The 17,500-nt window shown below is 38.1% G+C and overlaps 1 protein-coding gene across 1 annotated transcript in view; it reads left to right on the top strand.

Moving 5' to 3' along the window:
- Positions 1-11,037, top strand: part of LOC144971592 (uncharacterized) — a 156,792-nt gene extending 145,755 nt beyond the window's left edge. Inside the window, exons 6-9 of the mRNA XM_078912659.1 lie at positions 3,039-3,221; positions 6,517-6,786; positions 7,359-7,600; positions 9,191-11,037. Of these exons, the coding sequence (XP_078768785.1) occupies positions 3,039-3,221; positions 6,517-6,786; positions 7,359-7,600; positions 9,191-10,665 (2,170 nt within the window). The 3' untranslated portion in view covers positions 10,666-11,037. The remainder of the gene's footprint in view (positions 1-3,038; positions 3,222-6,516; positions 6,787-7,358; positions 7,601-9,190) is intronic.
- Positions 11,038-17,500: the final 6,463 nt, after the last annotated feature.

The raw sequence follows: 17,500 nt of genomic DNA, 5'->3' as shown, positions 1-17,500 counted from the left end.
GGTGTATGGGGTGAATTTTTAATTCAGAAAAGTGAGTGGAGCAGGCACTTATGTTGGTAACAACAAGATATGAAGTGAGTAGAAAAGTGCCAGAAGACAATAGAGAATAAAAAATTTTTCGCGGCGGTGGTGGGGTTTGAACCTGCGACCTTATTGGTACGACAACTCCGCCTGGCAGGTGAGAGCGTGGCTCTACCGTGTGAGCTATCCACGAACACAAAAATATTCGTTTCAAACCCAAGTCATTTCTAGATCCCTCTCTCACCCACTTCTGAGACCGCTGATTCGTTCGCCCACCACCATCGCGAAGTATTTTGACCAGCAGTTAAGCTTAATAGCCAATATTCTCAACACAAACATATAACATAGAAACGATTGAGACATTGAGTATGCTCCGGTGTATGGGGTGAATTTTTAATTCAGAAAAGTGAGTGGAGCAGGCACTTATGTTGGTAACAACAAGATATGAAGTGAGTAGAAAAGTGCCAGAAGACAATAGAGAATAAAAATTTTTCGCGGCGGTGGTGGGGTTTGAACCTGCGACCTTATTGGTACGACAACTCCGCCTGGCAGGTGAGAGCGTGGCTCTACCGTGTGAGCTATCCACGAACACAAAAATATTCGTTTCAAACCCAAGTCATTTCTAGATCCCTCTCTCACCCACTTCTGAGACCGCTGATTCGTTCGCCCACCACCATCGCGAAGTATTTTGACCAGCAGTTAAGCTTAATAGCCAATATTCTCAACACAAACATATAACATAGAAACGATTGAGACATTGAGTATGCTCCGGTGTATGGGGTGAATTTTTAATTCAGAAAAGTGAGTGGAGCAGGCACTTATGTTGGTAACAACAAGATATGAAGTGAGTAGAAAAGTGCCAGAAGACAATAGAGAATAAAAATTTTTCGCGGCGGTGGTGGGGTTTGAACCTGTGACCTTATTGGTACGACAACTCCGCCTGGCAGGTGAGAGCGTGGCTCTACCGTGTGAGCTATCCACGAACACAAAAATATTCGTTTCAAACCCAAGTCATTTCTAGATCCCTCTCTCACCCACTTCTGAGACCGCTGATTCGTTCGCCCACCACCATCGCGAAGTATTTTGACCAGCAGTTAAGCTTAATAGCCAATATTCTCAACACAAACATATAACATAGAAACGATTGAGACATTGAGTATGCTCCGGTGTATGGGGTGAATTTTTAATTCAGAAAAGTGAGTGGAGCAGGCACTTATGTTGGTAACAACAAGATATGAAGTGAGTAGAAAAGTGCCAGAAGACAATAGAGAATAAAAATTTTTCGCGGCGGTGGTGGGGTTTGAACCTGCGACCTTATTGGTACGACAACTCCGCCTGGCAGGTGAGAGCGTGGCTCTACCGTGTGAGCTATCCACGAACACAAAAATATTCGTTTCAAACCCAAGTCATTTCTAGATCCCTCTCTCACCCACTTCTGAGACCGCTGATTCGTTCGCCCACCACCATCGCGAAGTATTTTGACCAGCAGTTAAGCTTAATAGCCAATATTCTCAACACAAACATATAACATAGAAACGATTGAGACATTGAGTATGCTCCGGTGTATGGGGTGAATTTTTAATTCAGAAAAGTGAGTGGAGCAGGCACTTATGTTGGTAACAACAAGATATGAAGTGAGTAGAAAAGTGCCAGAAGACAATAGAGAATAAAAAATTTTTTTCGCGGCGGTGGTGGGGTTTGAACCTGCGACCTTATTGGTACGACAACTCCGCCTGGCAGGTGAGAGCGTGGCTCTACCGTGTGAGCTATCCACGAACACAAAAATATTCGTTTCAAACCCAAGTCATTTCTAGATCCCTCTCTCACCCACTTCTGAGACCGCTGATTCGTTCGCCCACCACCATCGCGAAGTATTTTGACCAGCAGTTAAGCTTAATAGCCAATATTCTCAACACAAACATATAACATAGAAACGATTGAGACATTGAGTATGCTCCGGTGTATGGGGTGAATTTTTAATTCAGAAAAGTGAGTGGAGCAGGCACTTATGTTGGTAACAACAAGATATGAAGTGAGTAGAAAAGTGCCAGAAGACAATAGAGAATAAAAATTTGAAACGAATATTTTTGTGTTCGTGGATAGCTCACACGGTAGAGCCACGCTCTCACCTGCCAGGCGGAGTTGTCGTACCAATAAGGTCGCAGGTTCAAACCCCACCACCGCCGCGAAAAATTTTTATTCTCTATTGTCTTCTGGCACTTTTCTACTCACTTCATATCTTGTTGTTACCAACATAAGTGCCTGCTCCACTCACTTTTCTGCATTTTGTCTGCAACATGCACTCGTTTCACCAGCACATCTGAACCTTGTCTGCAGCACAATGAACTCTGACCCGGTCAGGCTTATTTGCGGCAGCCTTTATCATTCAATCAATCTTTTTCTCGTTATTCTTTTTTTCCCGGCCTTTACATACAAATATTTTTGCCTCCAGCCTCACTCTCATTCCACTAACCCCCCCCCCCCCCCCCCCCCCCCCCCCCCCTCCACTTTCCTTAACCCTCTCCTTACCATCTACAACAAAATCGTCACAATTGTTACGACACAATATACATTTGTTCTTATTCAGATTTATTTTGTACATCACAAACTTTGAAGAATGGTCTTTGTTTAATTAATAAGAACATAAAGTTGTTTTCTGAGTTTTAAAAATCCATTTTTCTACTGGGTAATCCTGCCATTTTTAGGAAAGTACTGAAAATGATGGGTACGGAGAGAGTTAAACTTGAACACTCAGAACTAATCCGCGATTCAAGTACCAAGTACCTTTTTTCATTTTGTCCAGAGTGGTTTTACTTTACAACATGTATACTACATTTTTAAAGTACCTACGCATATGTTTTCAGTGCATTTTCATGATTTTACGACACCATGCTCAATGCGCTTCACATCAGTGAGCCAAATGGGATCAAATTTCCCCATGTCATACAGCGCATGTTGTCTGTTGGACGTCCTGCTTACACTCTTAGTTTATTATGCTATTTTGTTTGTCTCCACAGACGGCCGATCACGTGGGATCAGTCACTGGGTAGACTACTGGGGTATTCGGACGTTGAGCTCGACAAATTTTGGTCAGATATGACCTTGAAGCAAATGCTGATGTGCAAATCCGGGACAAGCGCCGCTGATTTGGTTACAATGGTTGGTCTTCCGCCTCACATAGATCGGGAAGGATTGATAAGGTAAGGGTTTTTTTTTTTTTTTTTTTTTTTTTTTTTTTTTTTTTTTTTTTTTCACTTAAAATTGATATTTATATTGTAAAGTGCCCAGAGCTTGTGTTTTACACGAGAATGAGCGCTATATAAATGTGTATTATTATTATTATTATTATTATTATTATTATTATTATTATTATTAAGGGTTGAAAAACTGTTGTCGTTGTTTTTATGAGGATGATGTGTAGATACGGCTCTGTGTCATGTAACGAAGGTTTGAATCCCTCTGTAAAAGGTGGCGCAAGGGTAAGTCCTTGACAAAGATTCATTCATTACTCCCATTTCTTTTCACACCTTTGTCAGGGTAACCCTCTCCATACCAACCATAGGAAAATCGTCACATTCGTTACGATACAACCAACAATTTTGTCATTCTGATTTCGTTTGTACATCATAAAATTTGTGACCCCTCGTCATTAAGATGCTGAAAATGAAAATTATAACCATAAACATCATGCTTAAGTTGAGTTTATATTCTTTATAGGAAGAAGGAATATCGTATTTTACTGTGCTAAATAACAACGTTTCATATTTTTGACCTGTTATACTATAATTTGACTTTTTAGCATCTGGTCCATCCCGACTTAATACCGTTTTGAGACGAGGGGTCACATTTAAAGAAAATTTGTTGTTATAGCTGTAAATACTTGACACTGTATTCTAGAGCTCATTTTGCTGAATAATATTGTGTATAGAATGTGCTTGCTGGTTTTTAGTTTGAGTAAGAAAATTCTATTTTTGTGTTAGGGGAAAACTCAGAAAATGGTTGGTAAGGAGAGAGTTAAAATATAGGAGCCACCAGATAGGGGGGTTGTCTCTGTCGAAAAAAAAACATTATAATAATATCGCCAATTCAAGGTGTCATTTCTTTCTTGGCAATAATACATTCAGTGTTACTGTTGACTTGGGACCTTCTTGTAAAGGGATTTGGGCACATAAATTAATGGATACTGTGCTATTTGTTGTTTTGATTTTTATTTAATAGAAAGAAAAATGAACGGCACCGATTTTGATCGTTGCTGTTGCTGTTCATTTATACAGCGCATTTCCACGGATTCCAAGTTGCACAACACACACCTACTGTTCTCATCATCATTCTTTTCATTATCATCATCATCATCATCATCGTCGTCGTCGTCATCATCATCATCAATTGTATTGCTCTTCTTCTTCTTCTTCTTCTTCTTCTTCTTCTTCTTCTTCTTCTTCTTCTTCTTCTTCTTCTTCTTCTTCTTCTTTTCTTCTTTTTCTCTCTTCTCTCTTCTTCTTTCTCTTCTCTTCTCTCTTCTCTTCTTCTTCTTCTTCTTCTTCTTCTTCTTCTTCTTCTTCTTCTTCTTCTTCTTCTTCTCTTCTTCTTCTTCTTCTTCTTCTTCTTCTCTTCTTCTTCTTCTTCTTCTTCTCTTCTTCTTCTTTCTTCTTCTTCTTCTTCTTCTTCTTCTTCTCTTCTTCTTTCTTCTTCTTCTTCTCTTCTTCTCTCTTCTTCTTCTTCTTCTTCTTCTTTCTTCTCTTCTCTTTTTCTTCTCTTCTTCTTCTTTCTTTCTTCTCTCTCTTCTTCTTCTTCTTCTTCTTCTTCTTCTTCTTCTTTCTTCTTCTTCTTCTTCTTCTTCTTCTTCTTCTCTTCTTCTTCTTCTTCTTCTTCTTCTTCTTCTCTCTTCCTTTCTTCTCTTCTTCTCTTCTTCTTCTTCTTCTCTTCTTCTTCTTTCTTCTTCTTCTTTTCTTCTTCTTCTTCTTCTTCTTCTCTCTTCTTCTTCTTCTTCTTCTTCTTCTTCTTCTTCTTTTCTTTCTTCTTCTTCTTTTCTTCTTTTCTTCTTCTTCTTCTTCTTCTCTCTTCTTCTTTCTTCTCTCTTCTTCTTCTTCTTCTTCTTCTTCTTCTTCTTCTTCTCTCTTCCTCTTCTTCTCTTCTCTTCTTCTTCTTCTCTCTTCTTCTTCTTCTTCTTCTTCTTCTTCTTCTTCTTCTTCTTCTCTTTTCTTCTTTCTTCTTCTTCTCTTTTTTTTTTCTTCTTCTTCTTCTTCTTCTTCTCTTCTTCTTCTTCTTCTTCTTCTCTTCTTCTTCTCTTCTTCTTCTTCTTCTTCTTTTCTTCTCTTCTCTTCTTCTTCTTTTCTTCTTCTTCTTCTTCCTTCTTCTTCTTCTTCTTCTTTTCTTTTCTTCTTCTTCTTCTTCTTCTCTCTTCTTCTTCTTCTTTCTTCTTCTTCTTCTTCTTCCTTCTTCTTTCTTCTTCTTCTTCTTCTTCTTCTTCTTCTTCTTCCTTCTTCTTCTTCTTCTTCTTCTCTTCTTCTTCTTCTTCTCTCTTCTTCTTTCTTCTTCTTCTTCTTCTTTCTTCTTCTTCTTCTTCTTCTTCTTCTTCTTTCTTCTTTCTTCTTCTTCTTCTTCTTCTTCTCTTCTCTTCTTCTTCTTCTTCTTCTCTTCTTCTCTTCTTCTTCTTCTTCTTCTTCTCTCTTCTCTCTTCTTCTTCTTCTTCTTCTTCTTCTCTTCTTCTCTTCTTCTCTTCTTCTTCTTCTTCTTCTTCTTCTTCTTCTTCTTCTTCTCTCTTCTTCTTCTTCTTCTCTTCTCTTCTTCCTCTTCTTCTTCTTCTTCTTCTTCTCTTCTTCTTCTTCTTCTTCTTCTTCTTCTTCTTCTTTCTCTTCTCTTCTTCTCTCTTCTTTCTTCTTCTTCTTTTCTTCTTCTTCTTCTTCTTCTTCTTCTTCTTCTTCTCTTCTTCTTCTTCTTCTTTCTTCTTCTCTTCTTCTTCTTCTTCTTCTTCTTCTTCTTCTTCTTCTTCTTCTTCTCTTCTTCTCTTCTTCTTTTCTTCTTCTCTTCTTCTTCTTCCTTCTTCTTCTTCTTCTTCTTCTTCTTCTTCTTTTCTCTTCTTCTTCTTCTTCTTCTTCTTCTTTCTTCTTCTTCTTCTTCTCTTCTTCTTCTTCTTCTTCTTCTTCCTTTCTTCTTCTTCTTCTTCTTCTTCTTCTTCTCTTCTTCTCTTCTTCTTCTTCTTCTTCTCTTCTTCTTCTTCTTCTTCTTCTTCTTCTTCTTCTTCTTTCTTTTCTTCTTCTTTTCTTCTTTCTTCTCTCTTCTTCTTCTTCTTCTTCTTCTTCTTCTTCTTCTTCTTCTTCTTCTTCTTCTTCTTCTTCTTCTTCTTCTTCTTCTTCTTCTTCTTCTTCTTCTTCCTCCTCCTTGTTTTCATCGAGCGTTCTTAGATAAATCCAAAGTATTCTTAAGACTGATGTGTTTCTTATTTCGAAAAAGCATGAAACACTAAAACACACGTTACATATTTTTCTGTTTCAGACGTTTGAAATTCTTGCCAGCATCTCCCCAATTCAAGGAATCCTACCACTACAGCAATCACCTCTACGCCGTGGTGAGTCACATATTGGAGCGGAAAACCGGAAGTTCGTGGCAAGATCTGATGAAAACGAAGGTGTTCTCCAAATTGGGAATGACCTCGGCGTCATTCAGTCCCGGTGCATTGAAGCAGGAAGACACCGCCCTGCCGTATAAATTCCATTCCTGGGACGTTGACCCTTCATTCTCTCCACTCAACAAGACTTTGTTTGAGTACGTATATTAGACGGCTTTAGATGTAACCATTATCATTATTGTCACCTTCATTGATAACCTCATCATCATCTTCATCATCATCATCATCATCATCATCATCATCATTCATCATCATCATTATCATCGTCGTCGTCGTTTTCCTCACCATCATCATCATCATCATCATCATCACTACTATTTGAGTTTATTTAGTGGGTATTGCACAAATACAAAAAAGCCCGCGTTTTGCTTTTTAAATCGAACTCATTAAAATATTAAAATGATAATCCTAATGAATTATTGATAACAAAATTCTTCTAATGGTTTCAACAAGACATGCGTGAGTAGGAAAGTGCCAGAAGACAATAGAGAATAAAAAGATTTTCGCGGCGGTGATGGGGTTTGAATCCCGTGGATAGCTCATACGGCCAGGCGGAGTTGTCGTTTCAATGAGGTCGCGGGTTCAAACCCCATCACCGCCGCGAAAATTTTTTATTCTCTATTGTCTTCTGGCACTTTCCTACTCACTTCATCTCTTGTTGTTACCAACATAAGTGCCTGCTCCACTCACTTTTCTAATGGTTTCCCAGCATTCACCCTTCCGACCCAGTGGGTTCTGTGATGGTTTCAGCCGACGACATGAACAAATGGATGTCAGCTCTACTGAAGAGTCTGAGGAATAAGGGAGGTGACTCAAGAATTGATTCGTCAGTGCGAGACGCCTTCGCTAAGTCGATTACCGTTCCTGCCAACCTCAAAACGGAGCACATGAAACATGATTCTCAGACTGCCGAAGGGTACGGGATGGGCTGGTTGACTTCTTCCTACAGAGGTAATTTTTTTTTTCGAATTATTTTTTTTAAATTGGAGTTCTTACTTACTAACTTACTTATCCGAACCAGTGACCACCTGAGCTCTAGCCCTTCGGTCTTGTGCCATGACGTAGAAGTTAGACGTCTTTTGTAGTTGTTCCAGGTAACTATAAAGTGTGTTACTGATGCTTGGATTTGGTGGGAGGAATGTGCATCTCAGGTCTTCAAGAGGTTGACATTCAAGCAAGTGCTGTGTTACTGTTTCATTGGGGTGTTGACGTAAGGGGCAGGAAGGTGATGTGTCTTTTGTAATTTTGCTTAAATGGCTGTTGGCGGCGCACAGTTGAGACTTTAGAGAAGGATCTTTACTCGAATTTTATCACTGTAGGATGGTGTAGAATGGGAGCCTAGCCAGTTACGGGTTGGTTCTGGTGGAAAATTTTAATAACTTTATTCGTTGGCTTGACACATCTTGTACTTCGCTTTGAGTACATATTAATGGACATTGCTCTATACAACGCCTCCGCTTCATTTAACAGTCTTTAATAGTTTTTCTCACCTTCCACCACCATTCTAAAAAAGAAATTGAGCTTTATATAGAGCAATATCCACTAAATGTGCTCAAAGCGCTTTACAAGGGGTTCCTGGTCAACAGCAACATTTAACATGTAGGACGGGACACGCCGCCTGTTAGGCGATATTACAATTGTTCGGACAAAGACAACGCTGTTAACGACCAGGTACTTATTTTACACCCGAGTACGGTGAGAGAATGTGAGTGAAGAGTCTTTTCCAAGGACTCAACTATGCGCCGAGCGCGAGGCTCGAACCTAGGACCTTCCGATCCGAAAGCGAGTGTCATACCACTAGACCACATAGCCGCACATTCTAGTGAAAATCAAATAAATTGTGGGTATTTATATTGTTCATTACATTTACATGTCTACAATTTAAACATGCTCTATAAGGTCACCAATGATTCATGTATTCCTGCAACAAACCATATGGAACCCATTTTAAAACCATTTCATACACTACACTACAAGATCGCTTGTTTATTTATTATCCATTTATTTCATTTCTTTGATTAATTATTAATCTCTGGATCTAGTTTTTAAAATATTTTCTTTTTTCATTATCGTTGTTGTTTTTATGATTAAGAAAGGTATGTCATTTTATCTTATTTATTTTGTCAATATCACCGTAATTTCACCAACGTATAAATCGTCATGAATGTTTGGTTGTCTGTTTATTTTTTATTGTTACTTTTTTCTTTTGTTTTGTTTATTTGTGTGCTTTTGTTGTTGGGTCTTTTGTTGTTGTTTTTTTGTTTTGTTTTGTTTTGTTGTTGTTTTTTTTTTTTTGGGGGGGGGGGGGGTCTCCTTTAAATTTCGTAATCTTACTTTTCCACTTATGATGGTTGATTTAATTTCTCGAAACGCGAATATTGAAATGTGTTTTATAGTAAGTATCTTTTATCAATGGCAACCAGTAGTTATAAACAGTTTGATCATTCCCTTAGGAAAAATACTCGTGACTCACCATTCATTCCCTGCCAGTGTCTCCCAATTCACCACAATAATATTGTCATCTTTTTCAATCATCCACAGGATTCCAGCGATACAAATACTCCGGACAACTTTACAGTTACAGCTCACAAGTCTGGCTCTTCCCCGAATTCAACAGTGGCGTTTTTCTGTCCATCAACGGACCCGATTCAGAGACAGCCTTACGAGCTATGGACGGAATCCTATTTCACGCTTCTGACGTGCTGCTTCGTCAGGAGCCCTGGGTCAGCAGCAGTATTGCTTGCTGTTGTCAGGACGACGATTACAGCAACGACGAGGAATACGACAGCTACGAATACGACTACGACGGAGACAAAAATTCTGCTCCGGCTGAAACTCGTTTGGTGAAATATTTGATGAATACAGACAACTACGTTGGGCAGTACGGAAATAATTTGGTTGGAAATCTGGAAGTGAAGTCCAATAAGGCTGGAATTGTTAATATGAAGCTTGGTAGGAATCTCGAAGGAGAACTTCTCCCAGGAGAACTGGCTTCCATCTTGATGTTGCACACGAAAGGTGCCTTGGAGATGACGTCAGAGTGGGGATCAGCTGCGAAACCGATTGATTTCTTGTACACAACAACAGATGAAGGCGGTGCTTTCGACAAGGTGCAGATTACACTTAGCGACGGACTTGTCTACGATTTTGAGAGAGGTAAATCTTTCAAACCGTTAAGTCTGCTGGAACAACTTAATGCCGAGTTGGAAAAGTACAAAGCTTATCATAGAAAGAATGGACAAGGGGGCGAGGATGTCGATGATAGTGATAAAGAACACGTGACCACTTGGCAGGACAGATTGCGGAATAAAGTCACACAACCTACTGTGTTAAGTACTACTGAAACAACTACCACAACATCTACTACAACAACTAGTACCACATCAACGACTACAACTACCCCGACCACAACTACTACTACACCAACTACGACTACGACAACAACACCCACAACTACAACTAAACTCACCACCACAACTACAACCACGCCAACAACTACATCCACCAGCACAACTACAACTACGCCAACAACTACAACACCCACTACTACTACAACAACTATAACTCCAACTCCAACAACAACTTCAACTACGACAACTTCAAAATCGTCGCCGCCACCTAAAACAAAACCAACGACTACACCAACACCACCAGCAAAAGTGATGAAGAAAGAAGACAACAAAGACGAAGAACCCAAAACTCAACCCGCGTCGAACTCCCAAAACAAACATGAAATCCTCCTCCAGAAAGACGGTGATAAGTCTGTAAGTGAGAAGAGCGGAAATGTAAATAAAGACAACAGCTACATGGTTGATAACAAAGAGGAATTCCAAGGAACATCCACCAAACTTAAAAAGCAAGAGTCCCGGACTCCTTCAAGAGGGCGATTGATTCGGGAAGACAGCGATGGAAATTCTGCGTTGGGCACTCATCACATATCAGCAGTTCCATTACTACTCCAACTGTCTTTATTGATTTTGCTAGCGATATTTTGGAGAAGAATTTTCTTAAGTTGAGGAATGTACAATATTTTCATATAAATTCCGGTTTATTAAAGGATATCAAATCTTTTTTTTCTTCATGATTTTAGAATAGTATTTATAAACTAACTATTGAAATCTATTTCAGATTCATTCTTCGTTGAAAGACGGTCTCGAAAAACTTCAAATTATTGAATTATAAATTAAAGAAGTGATGAGAAAATCCTCAATATTTATTCTTGTTATACTGTGGTGTATGTTGAATTGATTCAAGACCATGATATCCATTGTTTGCCATGACGTGAGTTTGACGTTGAAAGCCATAGGGATTCAACACTGAGTGATGCGAGGTAAAAGGAGAGAAGAGTAAAAGGGGGGAAAATGAATAAATAAATTAAGAGAGAGAGAGAGAGAGAGAGAGAGAGAGAGAGAGAGAGAGAGAGAGAGAGAGTCTTATAATTGTGATTGGAAGTGGAAGCGATTTGACTGAAAGTGTCTAGTTATTTATATAATATTATGCTGCCGAATAGAAAGAAATGTGGTTGAGAGGATGTGAGTTGCAAGTTACAAATGAATGCGAGAATCTGGAGCGTGCGATAGGCTACATGACTTTTGTGAGTGAAATATGATGAACGTTATACAATGTTATCAAATTAATATAAATTACTCTGATTTGTCCAAAGATGAACAAATCTATTTTCCTTTCAATCAAAATGTCCCAATTAGATTTTTTTTTTTGCTGATTGTCGCTTATTTTATGTTACTTTTTTTTCTCTATGTCCGTCACGGAATTTGTTCTTTTGCTTGGAAATGTTTTGGTGACGCAAATGATGAACAAGTCGGTCTGACCTTCCAAACTGTTATTGTTATTTACAGAGACCAAAGTTGAGTGTATCGTTGTCTGAATCAGACGTATCCACAATCTCATTCAAATAGTTTATGCTCATCGTCTACTCATCGTATGTTTGTGTATGAGTGTGTATATATATGTGTGTGTGTGTCTGTGTTTGTGCGTGTGTGTGTCTGTGTATGTGCGTGTGTGTGTGCGCGCGTCTCTTGTATAATTTTTTGTTGTAGTTTGTTTTGTTGTTTTGTATTTTTTTATTCTGTTATGTTTTTTGTATTTACACATTTTATTTTAAATGCATATTTTTCTTTTCCTCAAATGCCCTATTTCAGTTTATTGTTACTGTTATATTATGACAACTTCACTAGCTCGCTATTTTTAAAAATTCTCGTTCTAAGTGCAGCGAAATGACATCGTCGCGTCTCAGAGTTTATGTATTACATAATATTTCATTGATTGACTTACCAGTCTTGCAATGTTGAGTATTTCTGTGTTGTTGAATTGTTGTTCTAACCTGTAACTAAGAACTAGCGTTTGGTATAGTTCCGGCCAAGGACTTGGAGTTCCATATCCTCCCCCCCCCCCCTTTGTTCTTTCCTATGTAACATTTTGCTCCATGTCCCTGTTCTGGAATTAGACCCTCTGGCTTGACCAGGGCCTTGTCTGTGGTCTCTTGCTGAGATTGAGACATTCAGACGGATGTTTATCTTTGTTGTAGAGGACCTTTTTTCCTCTTTTGTAAATCATATTTCCATTGCTGGATAATTGTTATTAATATTTGTTTAGTAAAATGTCATTGTCCATCTTGCATTTCCTTCAGTGTCTGTAGCTGTAGACGCAGAGGAGCAGTTTTCCCATTATTCCATCATCTTTTCTAATTGCACTGATATGACTTAAGCGTTCCTGGGACTCTTTTTTATAAATTGCTTGTACTCATTACTCTTATTTGATGATCAAATCCATCGTTGGGTGCTTTTGTACATAGATAATCAGTTCTAGTTATTTCTTGCAAGTTTTACTTAACAATTCGTTCATCCTGTGAGAATGTATACTTGAAACTGATAGAAGGCTGTAAACATTTTTTTAAACTATAGAGAATTCAAAAGCTTAATCAATGGGCAAGACAGAATATAATATTTTTAAATCTACAGACGAAAAAAAAAAGAAAAATAAAATACCTATATTGATAATAACAACTGCAAAACTTGCCACTGTTTAAGCATACGCCGTTCACTTTCAAAACACAAAACAAACAATTTTTTTACAAACGTCTAGATAGAAAAACTGTGAGGAAGTATTTTGTAACTTTTGTGTTTTAGCCTAAACTGTTATTTGATAAAATGTAAAATTGTATGAGTCTTTTCTTTCTGTTAATAAAAACTTCCAATTTTATCCGCCTTAGTGTATTGTGATGAGGTTTAATCCCGGGTGCTTCATTTCAAATATTTTTGACCCATCACTTCAACTTTTAGAACTATTGGTCTTCTACTTTTATATCAAACTGTGAAATTATGGGTATATACATTATTTTAGCTCTCTTTACAAAGCACCTGTGATAAATAATATAGTTATTCCTGTGTATCTAAAAATAGAACAGACATATATCATGCTAAGTGTATCGGGTTAAGGGGGAGGGGGGAAGGAGTCATACATGTTGAATGTGTATTTTGATGTTGGACAGAAAGAAATGGAATAAATCTTGCAATCTGGCAACTGTTGCGTGACTTAAAGTGGACATTGTTTGATTATTAGTCAGATATCTTCATAGAAGATAACTTCGGAAAAGTCGTTGGCCAGGAGCTTGTGAAAGAAGCCAGGTAAATTATAATGCAAGTCACCAATATACAGTTGTTGCTCGGTAAGACTATTTTCCAAATTAATTACTGACATTCTCTACTTGATCTGTGCTTCGCAACTGTGTCGCCCTCCATTTCACATGTAATAAATGAATGCTTTAGAATACCAATGGATTTATCTGTACATATATTGTGTGACTTTTGTTTATTCGAATTTGAACACGTCAGAAGAAGATGATTGCCGCTAGCCAATAAATGAATACTAAAATTTCACATTATGTTTAAACGCTTGTGATTAGAAAGAAGCTTTAAATCTTGGCTGTGGTAAAACCTGACGTTTTGTTCAAGTCATGACTGCATGTCAATCAAATGAAAATCCAGAATATGATGCCTCTGATATTATGTGTTGTTATTGTGTACATCGTCATCATTATCGATACTATAACTATTATATTATATATTGTGAAATTATACCTCGTTTGACCTCTTTACAATGGGACGTTAGATTTTGTCTTCCTCGTTTTGACTTTATCAAAACAATCAGAGCATTTTTCGGGTACTCTAGAATATTTTTGCACGGATTTTGCAGACAGGAAACAGTTGTCTCTCGTTAAGATAAAGGTGATCCTTAACTGTCATCCAATGGAAACTTCTCAACATTTGTGACCCATTGTCTAAAAACGGTATTATTTCGGAAAGAACCATAAGCCTAGAAGCCGAATTAAATGTTAAACTGGTCAAAAATATAAATTGTTGGCATTAACACCCTAAAATATGGTATCGATTCTCCTCAATAAAATATACAAACTCAACACAAGTCTGATATTTCTGGCTTTAAATTCAATGTTCAACATCTTAACCAACCCGACTTAATACCGTTTTGAGGCGAAGGGTCACATTTTACATGGATTTTAAGAAAACTTTAAGAGTCGATTCGTCGTGATTTAGCGATGCCTTTGCTATTTACCCAATTGTGGACTGACCTTTCCCCTTTCGGTCGTTCTTTCTCGGAAGACAAGGCATAAACCACTAAGACATTATCAATCATATTTTCTTTTGTCCAAGAACAGACTATTTTTGTCCTTAGACAGACGAAATAATTTTGGATAAAGTAATATGTATGTTGACCTATGATTGATTCTCCATTAAAATACAAAACATACAAACAAACTGTCTTTCATCGCCAAGCTGTAAATGCATTAATACCCCCCAACCCTTATTCTCAAATACAGTCTAACTCAGGTTTGTAAATGGTTTTCCCCTCAAATCTCACGGAGTAGCATTTAGATGGTCTTGTATGCACGGAATGAAATGCACCACGAAAGTTGATCTGTGTCAGATGTTCTCCATTTTATCGATACCACAATGCTGTTCATATTGTGTCCATTTCATTCTTCATTTAGGAATTCTCTTTGCGTCACTTTGCCTCACAATTTCTTTATTGTCTCGTGGTGAAATGTGATGAAAAAATGAACTTCACGTTCAGATGTCATAAGAATTCGGAAAGCTTAATTAACTGGATTGATTTGTTGTTACTTGGTAGTTTTTGTTTTGGTTTTTTTTTTTTTTTTTTTTTTTTTTTTTTTTTGGGGGGGGGGGGGGTTTGGCGGGGGGTTAAGTACAAGAAAGAATATGTCATTATCAAAACTTGACAGAAAGTTTTTGGTTGTCTGAATGCCGGATACATACAGTGGGTCACAGAATATCCCCAGTTCCTGACCTCCCATAGTGGGCAGGGGGGTACATACTGTGTCTTCTATCCCCTTATATCTGTTTTCCAACATGCTTTCTGTCTTTGTCTTGGAATGAGATTACTTGGTTTTGTCCTGGTCTTGGCCAGATGCCCTGGCTGAGAGGGAAACAGTCGAATGTATAGTTAGTTTTGGGAGATGATATTTTTTTCCTTGTTTATCATCTCTCTGTTATGCACTGTATTATGCTTTCTTTATATTATATATGATTTGTAAAACATTTGAGTGTGTTCCTCTTAGCGGGGACCTGTGCTTGTGTCTGGATGAGACTTTTAGTGATCTCAAACCAAGTACTTTGATGGAGTGCTTTTGGAATCTACACCTGTTTCATATTTGAACCAATTCCCCTTTGTCTTCCCTTTTCTTGGATGCTTTATTGTAATTCTAGAACGTTTTACTATCCCATTTTCTTCCTTTTACTGGCGCTGATATGACCTTAATGTGTTGCAAGCGCCGTAAAACCCTTAAAAACAAACAAACAAGATTAATTAATAATTCACAATTCTGTTTACTGGCACGTCATCATTACAAAACAAAACCAGAGCTAACTATTAAATAATCCCACGCGTGTTCCCATTTAGACTAATTCTGAATGTAAAGGATTTTGTTGGTACCTACAGCTGATCATTTTTATGGCTTTCGGGTTAACGTAATCTGTTTGATTTAAATGAAAATGAAAAAAATATTCGATTGTGAGCTGGCATTGCTGCCAGATAGAAATCTCTCCAGGTGTTGGTCACACAGTACCAAACAAAGTAGAAAGAAAAAAGGGGAAATTCAGCTTTAAAAATTTCTGCCCCATTCGTCGGGGGATTGAACCTTAGACCTCCTGATTACCCCCCAACAAGTCGTTACGTCGAGGAAGGCTGAATAATGTTTTAGATGATGTTTATTCTCTCGTAGTTTTCCTTCAGCTCTGTCTGCCACTGCATCATCCACATCTGTTATTGTTATCTAACGATTGAATGTAACTTACTCGTAGATCTATCGATGATTCCACACAGTTAAGACTTACTAAGTTGTTTTTCCATTCACTTTCGCACAAAAGATGCGCATCCTGTGAACTCTGCCGTCCTCTAACGAAACACGTTTTTTTTTTTTTCCTCATTTTGTCCAGAACGCATTTTCTTTAAATATCGGTCGATTTAAACGACACTTCACTTCAAAGAAGTGTCATATTTTAGACTTTGACGAATTGAAGGCCATTTCCTCAATCGATATTTAAATTTAAAACTATTTTCAGGCCAAAATGAAAAAGACTCGTGTTTTCTCAGAGTACGTCCAACTGTGGTCATTCATTCATGTCTTCATGTATTGGTTCAGAGTTGAGACATTGGTGATGTCAACATATATATTATGCATTCGATTATAGAATTAATTATTGAAGAAAAACAATGCAATGACATTTCATTTTCTCTCAACATTTCACACTTTTATCGCTCCAGGGCAAGGAAAGTCAATGTGAAAAATTACGTTTTAAAATCAATTAGAATTTTCAAAGCATGAGAATTATTTGCAAATACCCTGCACGTCTTATAACTATGACAAAGAATGGATTTTCTTAGATTGTTTTGTCGCCTTTGATAAAACAAACGAAAATGACTTCCTCCCCTCCTACCCCACAACCCGTCAACTGCACACCTTTATTCGTTTTAACTCAGCGGTTAGGTTTCAACCCCACATTGCATTGGATTTTAATTGTCTGGCCTTCCTCTACGTCCAGCACTGATTGGGTCGCTGGCACAATATTAGATCTGTCAGAAGAGGACCAGCAATAGACCAACCAGCGCCCTGTTCATGAGACCGAAGCAAAGATACGGTAGTCTCCGTTCCACACCTCAGAAATCGGTCTCTTGTTCATTCTAAGGGAGACCACTTTTTCTTCTTGCACTGCAACACTTTATTTTACTTTATTTCCATCTTTCCAGAAATGAAATTATAAACTGTGGGCGATGCCAGTCAGAAATAGCCTGAACCTAATGACCTTTTTTTTAAAAAATATTAATACATATCTATCAATTAAAGTAGTCCTTCATGGCCAAAAGGCATATGGAGCTTGAGTTCATTCCGGTTTCTATAGCGTGAAACGGACAATAGCAACTGCTTGCTATCCTTTGGATAGGATGCTAGTCTATCGCAAAGATCACCCAGATCTAAACGATCCACCCTTGTGTGGACAAGGGGTCAGAAAAAATCTCGTCTGCACCCGGGGTCGATTACGGCCCCTTTGCGTGTGAAGCGAGTGCTCTATCGACTGAGCTATCGCGGCCCCAATTTAGCAATAAAAATCGGAAGAAATAACACCATGCCTGAATTCGGACATAAAACACAGGAGGGAGGTGGGGGGGGGGGGGGGGGGGGTTGCAACTGAAACTACAAATACGATAACTCATACATTGATTATTTTTTTGTTTTTAATACTGTCTTCATTGTGTAAAAGGTTCGCCTACCATGAAATCATTCTCAATATTTGTTGC

Source organism: Berghia stephanieae, chromosome 4 (genome assembly GCF_034508935.2).
Source record: "Berghia stephanieae isolate SIO BIC M18660-M18661 chromosome 4, UCSD_Bste_1.3, whole genome shotgun sequence".
NCBI lineage: Eukaryota > Metazoa > Mollusca > Gastropoda > Nudibranchia > Aeolidiidae > Berghia > Berghia stephanieae.
Note: the sequence above shows the minus strand (reverse complement) of the source record. Positions and strands in the feature narration are given on the sequence as shown.